The 9,294-nt window shown below is 39.8% G+C and overlaps 1 protein-coding gene across 2 annotated transcripts; it reads left to right on the forward strand.

The window, feature by feature from the left end:
* Positions 1 to 4,622: 4,622 nt before the first annotated feature.
* BBS10 (Bardet-Biedl syndrome 10) lies at positions 4,623 to 8,871 on the forward strand. Of its 2 annotated transcripts, none has more exons than XM_027543313.1 (2): positions 4,623 to 4,912; positions 5,498 to 8,871. In XM_027543313.1, exons 1-2 carry the CDS (start codon positions 4,728 to 4,730, stop codon positions 7,476 to 7,478), a joined length of 2,166 nt encoding a protein of 721 aa, XP_027399114.1. In that variant the 5' UTR covers positions 4,623 to 4,727; the 3' UTR covers positions 7,479 to 8,871. The 2 variants fall into 2 exon arrangements, with proteins under 2 accessions (XP_027399114.1, XP_027399116.1); XM_027543315.1 differs by having other exon boundaries at positions 4,681 to 4,958.
* Positions 8,872 to 9,294: the final 423 nt, after the last annotated feature.

Genomic DNA, 9,294 nt, shown 5'->3' on the forward strand with positions numbered 1-9,294 from the left:
CATGCTGTTTGTTTTGTTACAGTTTTAATTGAAGATGGACTGTTAAAATTGAATAGGACCAGTGTCTCCTTAATATGATTAACATATTTAGAAGAGCCACAAGAAACCCATGACAAAATGAATGTGAATATACTTTATAAAATATTTAGAAAATTTTCTTTCTGAATTTATCATGAAAAATTATTTGAGAATTACAATATTAAATTTAAAGAAAAAATGCCATGAAACATTTGAACTGATGAGCCACACAACTTCAGTTGAAATTTTTTACTTTTTAGCACGTTAACTATACATCTAAGTTAAATATCCTGTTTAATGATCATTTATAAATTCAAACACTGGTCAGTTTTGTAAAACAGAATAAAAGTATGTTATTTGCAGTGTAAGTACAGCACACTGTCAAGTTATTTTCCTTAAGGTGCATAGTAAATGTACAGATAGTCATAGGCAACTGTTTTGTAATGTATTACATTTCTAATCTGTTACTCCTAACCTACTATAAATGTTTGCAGAGACAAAAGAATTGAATTTTTCTAATGATCTGTAAAATGATGCTAACTTCAACTAGGCATTCTAAATAAAGTTTTTAAAAAGAGCAAACTGATCAAATGATTTTGAATATAACATGGTGACTAAAAACTAGTAATGAGTTTTTAGTTAAAAGTCATTTGGGGAGTAGTTGTGAATGATGGTGAAGGGATTTAACAGCTAGAGTCCCTAATGTATGCTTTACATGATGTTTTACATTCACTCTTCTTGAATACCCATAATAACCTCCAGATAAATGGAAGTTAGATTTTAGAGATGAAGAATCTGAGGCTCATAGAAGTTACATCATTCTGAAAGCTACATAATAAGAGTGATAGCAAGCCCAAGTTTGAATCCAGGTCTGACTTCAGTGTCCATTCTCTTTCCACTGTACACTTAAACAGAACTCTGATCAAAGCACTTTACTTTTAAATGTTTGTAATAGTCCGTTGCTCGAATCAAGTAACCCCTTTGTGATGGATAAGGAAAAAAAACCTTGCTATCATTCAGTTCCGTTCAATTGCTCATTCATGTCCGATTCTTTGTGACCCCCCGGATCACAGAACGCCAGGCCTGATGCCATCCAACCATCTCATTCTCTGTCATCCCCTTCTCCTCCTGCCGTCAATCTTTCCCAGCATCAGGGTCTTTTCAGATGAGTCAGCTCTTCGCATCAGGTGGCCAAAGTATTGGAGTTTCAGCTTCAGCATCAATCCTTCCAATGAACATTCAGAACTGATCTCCTTTAGGATGGACTGGTTGGATCTCGTTGCAGTCCAAGGGACTCTCAAGAGTCTTCAACAACACAGTTCGAAAGCATCAATTCTTCAGCGCTCAGCTTTCTTTATAGTCCAACTCTCACATCCATACATGACCACTGGAAAAGCCATAACCTTCACTAGACAGACCTTTGTTGGCAAAGTAATGTCTCTGCTTTTCAGTATGCTCTCTAGGTTGGTCATAACTTTCTTTCCAAGGAGGAAAGTTTCTGCCATAAAGGTGGTGTCATCTGCATATCTGAGGTTGTTATTTCTTCCAGCAATCCTGATTCCAGCTTGTGCATCCAGCCCAGCATTTCATGATGTACTCTGCATAGAAGTTAAATAAGCAGGGTGACAATATAGTCTTGGTTCACTCCTTTTCCTATTTGGAACCAGTCTGTTGTTCCATGTCCAGTTCTAACTGTTGCTTCCTGACCCGCATACAGATTTCTCAAGAGGCAGGTCAGGTGGTCTGGTATTCCCATCTCTTTCAGAATGTTCCATAGATTATTGTGATCCACACAGTCAAAGGCTTTGGCATAGTCAGTAAAGCAGAAATAGATGTTTTTCTGGAACTCTTTTTCAATGATCCAGCGGATGTTGACAATTTGATCTCTGGTTCCTCTGCCTTTTCTAAATCCAGTTTGAACATCTGGAAGCTCACGGTTCACATATTGCTGAAGCCTGGCTTGGAAAATTTTCAGCATTACTTTACTAGCGTGTGAGATGAGTGCAATTGTATGGTAGTTTGAGCGTTCTTTGGCATTGCCTTTCTTTGGGATTGGAATGAAAACTGACCTATTCCAGTCCTGTGACCACTGCTGAGTTCTCCAAATTTGCTGACATATTGAGTGCAACACTTTCACAGCATCATCTTTTAGGATTTGAAATAGCTCCACTGGAATTCCATCACCTCCACTAGCTTTGTTCATAGTGATGCTTCCTAAGGCCCACTTGACTTCACATTCCAGCTTGTCTGGCTCTTAATGATCACTCCATCTTGATTATCTGGGTCGTGAAGATCTTTTTTGTACAGTTCTTCTGTGTATTCTTGCCACCTCTTCTGAATATCTTCTGCTTCTGTTAGGTCTATACCATTTCTGTCCCTTATAGAGCCCATGTTTGCATGAAATGTTCCCTTGGTATCTCTAATTTTCTTGAAGAGATCTCTAGTCTTTCCCATTCTATTGTTTTCCTCTAGTTCTTTGCACTGATCACTGAGCAAGGCTTTCTTATCTCTCTTTGCTATTCTTTGGAACTCTGCATTCAGATGCTTATATCTTTCCTTTTCTCCTTTGCTTTTTGCTTCTTTTTTCACAGCTATTTTAAGGCCTCAGACAGTCATTTTGGCTTCTTGCATTTCTTTTTCTTGGGGATGGCCTTGATCCCTGTCCCCTGTACAGTCATGAATCTCCATCTGCAGTTTATCAAGCACTCTATCAGATCTAGTCCCTTAAATCTATTTCTCACCCCCACTGTATAATCATAAGGGATTTGATTCAGGTCATACCTGAATAGTCTAGTGGTTTTCCCTACCTTCTTCAATTTAAGTCTGAATTTGGCAATAAGGAGTTCATGATGTGCCACAGTCAGCTCCCAGTCTTGTTTTTGCTGACTGTATAGAGCTTTCTCCATCTTTGACTGCAAAGAATATAATCAATCTGATTTCGGTGTTGGCCATCTGGTGATGTCCATGTGTGGAGTTTTCTCTTATGTTGTTGGAAGAGGGGTTTGTTAGGACCAGTGCATTCTCTTGGAAAACTCTATTAGCCTTTGCCCTGCTTCATTCTGTACTCCAAAGCCAAATCTGCCTGTTACTCAGGTGTTTCTTGACTTCCTACTTTTGCATTCCAGTCCCCTATAATGAAAAGGACATCTTTTTTGGGTGTTAGTTCTAAAAGGTCTTGTAGGTCTTCATAGAACCGTTCAAGTTCAGCTTCTTCCACATTATTGGTCAGGGCATAGACTTGGATTACTATGATATTGAATGGTTTGCTTACATAAACATAGATAACAAAACTCACATGAAAACGTTTTTCCCCCACAAATTATCTATTAGTCCCAACTGAGTCAACATCAACATCACATATGTTACAAGATATCATTCCTCTAGTTTTCCTCCTTCATCCTCCAACCCAGTATTTGCTCCCCTCAGTTGCTTGTGGCTAAGAGCGAGTTAGTTTTGTCTTACTGCCGGGAATGGGAGGGCTTACAGGTGTCTCCTGTCCTATACATAGGAGTAAAGGATAGGGAAAATAGCCCCTCACTGTTCAACCTCAATGAAACATCTAAAAGGTCATTTTCCTGATGTTGACCAAACTCCTATATAGTTGTATTGGGTTGATAATTCTTTTGAACCTTACAAAATATCCCTTTCTTGTGGAAATAGTGGGTCCCTACACTGGTGACACATGACGGTAATTTGTTGAGTATGTTGTATTTGTTGAGTGCCTAGTACTTATGACACACCATGCCAAAAAAATACCCCCCAAATCCCACAGCTTTGTAAACTGTCCACTGCCACCATTACATATCACCATTTTTTCTTTTAAGATGAGAGAAGTGGAGACAAAGAATGTCACAGATGTAAATGGCACAACAAACACAGGTAAATCTTAAGCCCATGCTCTTTACCATTTCATCCTTAAAAGAGAGGGGCGTGTCTTAACGTACGAAACAGTATGTTCTTTCTGCTTAACAGTATTTTTTTTTTCCTGCCGTCGGATTGTGTGCAATAATCCTGGGTCACTGTTTTTAAAGCATACTATTGATTACCAGTAAGTCCTCACATTTATCACCTCTGCTAAAGAAAAAGAAAATTGCGGTGGCGAGGATTTCATGTTGTTGATACTCAAGCCCAGGAAATGCAGCAAAGCCACCTGCAGAAAGCATGAAGCCTGCAGCTGGTGACCGTGGCCAGGCCCTCCTCATCTGGCCCACACCGCGAAAGAAAACCGCTGGTGCAGAATGTGGACAGGATATGCACAAGCTCATGGCAGAGGTTTGGGAACTAATTTTTGACGGCAGTTGGAAACGAACCGAATTCTAGCCGCAGGGCCCAGTCCCTCCACTATCGTGCCGAGCTCCTGGGAAAGGAGAGATCTGGTGGCAGCTGAAGCCTCCAGGAAAGGAATGAATTCACCTAGGGAGCTGGGGAAGGGCTTTCAGCTTCCTCTCCAGAGACAGCTTCAGAAAAGCCCCGACCTTTTTTCTACCTTAGCGGGCTTTTGGACCGCTAGTTCTACTGGCCGAACTGCGGGGCAATTTCCGGTGGACGGGCGGAACGGCAGACCCTCGCCCAACCAAGAAGCCTAGTTGCCCCGGCTTCCGGTCTTCTACCCGCCCCTTCCGCTTCCGGCGGTACCCGCGTTCTATTCCTTCCAGGCAATCCTGGTTTTCTGCAAGCGGCGTGCGTAGGCCGCTGGAACCTGAGGGGCTATGGCCGCTGCGGGGTCTGTGACGGTGGCGTTGCATGTGGCGGAAGTGCTAGAAACCATCGTGAGCGGTTGCCTGGGGCCGGAAGGGCGGCAAGTTCTGTGTACCAAGCCCACTGGCGAGGTGCTGCTCAGCCGGGATGGAGGCTGCCTGTTGAAGGCGCTACATTTAGAGCATCCCGTAGCCAGGTACCCGCGACGCAGGCTGCAGCCCTTTAGAGCATCCTCTACTTAGGTACTCACGTCCCGCACTCCAGATGGACACCTCACTTCATCTCCCTGGACTTCTTGTCCGTAAGGTTTTGCTCTTTGGGAAAACTGACCTTCTCCCTCTCGCCCAGCAGAAAAAACCCAGCCATTCTGCCAGTGGAAGCTAGAGGTCCAATAACCCGGAAGATGGTAAAGAGGTCAGGGCTTCTCGGGAGCTATTTCTGGAGAAAACTGACCTTGGATAAGACCAGTGTACGCTCAGAGTTAGAGCACTGTCCTAGGGAACATTCCACAACTGAAAAGAGCGTTTCTCCTTTCCTTCCAGCTCGACCCAACCCTAGAATCTTTAAATAGCACAATGGTGGTTCTATTGTTTTTCCCTTTTAAGTAACAGAAACCATTCAGCCAATATTTAAGTAAATTTTAAAAGGGAAAAAACAAACTAAGTACATCAAGGCGATAGTATTCTCATTTTATAGATGTAAAAGCATGCTTTCAACTTGATTCAGATGTGGAAAGGCAGCCCTCTGAAAATCTGAGTTGCTTTCTTTCTTTCTTGTGCAGGGTGATGGTGGCCTGTGTTTCCAGTCATCTAAGAAAAACAGGAGATGGTGCTAAAACATTTATTATCTTTCTTTGCCATTTACTCAGAGGACTTCGTGAGATCACAGACAAGGAAAAGGATTCTTTCCTTTTTGAAAATATTCAAACCTGTGGAAGGCATTGGAAAAATTGCTGTCGGTGGAAATTTATTTCCCAAGCTTTTCTAACATTTCAGACACAAATATTAGACTATGTTATGGACCATTACTTAAGTAGACACTTCTTGTCCATCTTTTCTTCATGCACTAAAGAAAGAACATTGTGTAGGAGCTCTTTAGAGATGCTCTTAGGAGCATACTTTTGTGGAAGAGTGGGAAGAAATAATCAGAACTTGATATCTCAGTTGATGTGTGACTATGTTTTCAAGTGTACAGCTTGTGAAAGTAGGTTTGAAGAAGTACTGGAGCTAGTGGATGACTGTTTTGTTGAGTTGAAAGTTGGTGTCACTGGCCTTCCCGTTTCCGATTCCAGGATCATAGCTGGGCTTGTGCTTCAGAGAGACTTTTCTGTGTACTGTCCAGCAGATGGTGACATAAGAATAGTGATAGTAACAGAAACCATTCAGCCTCTTTTTTCAATTTCTGGATCAGAGTTTCCTCTAAATTCAGAAGCACAGTTTCAGACATCTCAGTTTTGGATTACAGAAAGAACAAAAGCAATAGTGAAACATTTACAGAATCAGAATGTAAAATTACTCCTATCTACTGTGAAACAACCAGACTTAGTAATTTATTGTGCGGGACTGAATGGCATATCTGTGGTGGAGTGTTTATCATCTGAAGAACTTTCTCTGATCCAGAGGGTCATTGGTCTTGCTCCCTTTGTACTACCAGAGGCCTCTTCTCAGTATGAACTCTCTCACACTGCTCTGGCGAAATTCTGTAAACCCCTCATCCTTAGATCCAAAAGGTTTGTTCATCTTGGCTTGATGAGCACCTGTTCATTCGCACCACATTGTATAGTTCTCTGTGCACCGGTGCAGGGGCTTGTGGAACAACATGAGAATGCTTTACATGGAGCGTTTAAAATGCTTCGGCAAGCATTTAAAGACCTTGATCTAAATTGTGTGACACAAACCAGTGACCAAAGTTGTACCTCAGGTCCCTGTATATATAAGAATAGTAGAGAAAGTAATGAGTTACCAAAAATAGTTAACAGCTCAATACAAAGGTCGTATCAGGACACTGTTGTAAAGAAGAAAGGTGAACTGGCAAAAACTCAAACGAATTTAAAAGTATGTTCAAATTTGATAGTTCCAAGCGTCAAATTAGAGCAAAATGTATTGTGTTCAACACCAAAAGTGGCAGTAACAGATTCATACCAGACAGATGAAACGTTGAGATGTTCATCCCCAAACAAAGGGAGGATAATGGATGACCATGAACCCTTTATTGAGAGTAATTCTGCTAACTCAAAACCAGAAAATACCAGAAGGGGAATTTCATATGAAAATTTACAGGTTACAAAACTTGCTAGAAAGGACAGCATTTTACCACTGAGGTATAAGTCACTAGAGACGTGTACTTCCCAAAGTTACTATTCCTCATCTATACCAGCTGGTTGTGTTTTGCCTGTGGGTGGTAATTTTGAGATCTTATTGCATTACTATCTTCTCAACTATGCCAAAAAATGCCAGCAATCAGAACAAACCATGGTTAGTAGGATAATAGCCAATGCAATTTTAGGCGTTCCCAAAATCTTGTATAAGTCTAAGAAAGGAAATTACAGCTTTCCACAAGTATATGTAAGAGCTCTCCAGGCACTGCAAACCAATCAACCCATGATAAGCAACCAAACAGGTTTGGAATCAGTTGCTGGTAAATACCAGTTACTAACTTCAGTTCTTCAGTGCTTGACAAACATTTTGACTGTTGACTTAGTAGTCAATATTAAGAGACAGCCTCAGGAAGTTTATGATCAAGATTCAGAAGAGGAACTATAAAATGGAAAGCTTTTTATTAACCAGAGTTTTAATCCAACTCAAGCCATAAAACAAGGCAGGCATGTGACCACTGATTTTCAAGTTAATTCAACCTAGTTAGGAAAACAGCAGAACTTTAAAGTCTTAGAAGTACATGAGGCCACCAGACGTTCAGATATGAATATTGTAGACTGCATTCATTATGGAACAGTTCTGAGGAGGAAGTCTGGCTGAGTGAAGCCAGGATCTGAGTAAGTGGATCTTTTTTCCCCCAGTGTCCCTGTGTCTCGGCTCTTGAGTTAGTCTGTGGTTTGGAGGGAAAGTGTTTTTTCATAGCTCCCTTTTACTTTTCTGTATCTTTTTTCACTCCTCTTCCCTTCTGCCTTGCCTTTCTATAGTTAGTTAATAGAATAATTTCACATTTGGATGAAGTCTCCAAATGCCATCCTACTTTAGTTCATAAAATATTATTTGCTTATTGAAAATGATTCATTTTCCCTACTCATAATTTCTATAGCAAAAGTCTCATTCTTTTTTCTCAAACAGTATATAAGTAAAATTATTTTTTACTTTAATTGTCCCCTTATTTAGAGCCTGGATAGATTTTTTTCACCATTCATGCACCATTGAATATGTTACCATAAATAGGATTTTGTGGATTGTATTTATTTTCATTTCTTTAGTTGAAATAATTCCAAAAAGAATATGAAAATCATACTATCATTTTCTCCTGTTCTCTAAGAGCTTGCAAGATAGTTCATGTATCTGTTGGGCTTTCTTGTATTGTATGCATAGCCATAGTTCAGTAGTAATAGATAATTTGAGGGTTACAGTTGGCTCTCTGATCTGTGGGTTGGACATCAATGGGTTCAACCAACTGTGGATTGAAAATATTCAGGGAAAAAATTTACAGAAAGTTCCCAAAAGCATAACTTTAATTTGCCAGGTGCACTGGCAACTATTTACATAGTATTTACATTGTATTAGGGATTATAAGTAATCTATAATCTATGATTATATATATATCTATATCTATCTATATATATATCTAAATCTATGATTTAAAGTACAAAGACTATGTGCATTGCTTATATGCAAATGCTGTGCCATTTTTTATAAGAGACTTGAACATCCACAGATTTTAGTGTCTGCTGGGAGGCGGGGCTGGGTGTGTATTCTGGAACCAATCCCCCTTGGATACCGAGAGACTGCTATATTTATGTCTAATATGAATTTTTTAATGTTTATATTTTAAAGGTTTATAAATGCAAAAAAATATTGTGATTCTAGCTGTGAATAAGGGCAATATCTTCTACTTTTGGTAGTTCTCTGTAACACCCCAGGCAGTATTAAGTTCATACCGAGTATTCAGAAGCACTTGTTGAATAAAACTGTTTTCTTTAATCTGTTCTAATTATGTGTTTCCTGTTTACTAATTCAACAAATTCTTTTTGAGTGCTTGCTGTGTGCCAGATGCTGAATATGCTGTGGTAAACAAATAGATATGGTTCCTACCTTCAGGCGCTTTTCCTTAAAGGTTAATGTGTAGTGGGTAGTGACACCAGTTGGACTGAAATTAAATGGAGGAAAACCAATTTTTAAAATTTCATTACAGTTAAACTTGAAAAAGCAATGACTGACAATATATTAAAAGACAGTAACGTCCCATGCTCAGTTGGGCGGCACACATACTAAAATGTGATCCATAAGATCAGCATGAGCCTGGCACAGGGTGACACCCAAAAATCTAACGTTCCATCCCTGCAAATCTTTTATATTAAGTAAAATTTTATTTTTGTAAGGTTTATGTTATATGCAAGCGAAAGTGTTAGTTGCT

The sequence above is a fragment of the Bos indicus x Bos taurus genome, chromosome 5 (genome assembly GCF_003369695.1).
Source record: "Bos indicus x Bos taurus breed Angus x Brahman F1 hybrid chromosome 5, Bos_hybrid_MaternalHap_v2.0, whole genome shotgun sequence".
Lineage (NCBI taxonomy): Eukaryota > Metazoa > Chordata > Mammalia > Artiodactyla > Bovidae > Bos > Bos indicus x Bos taurus.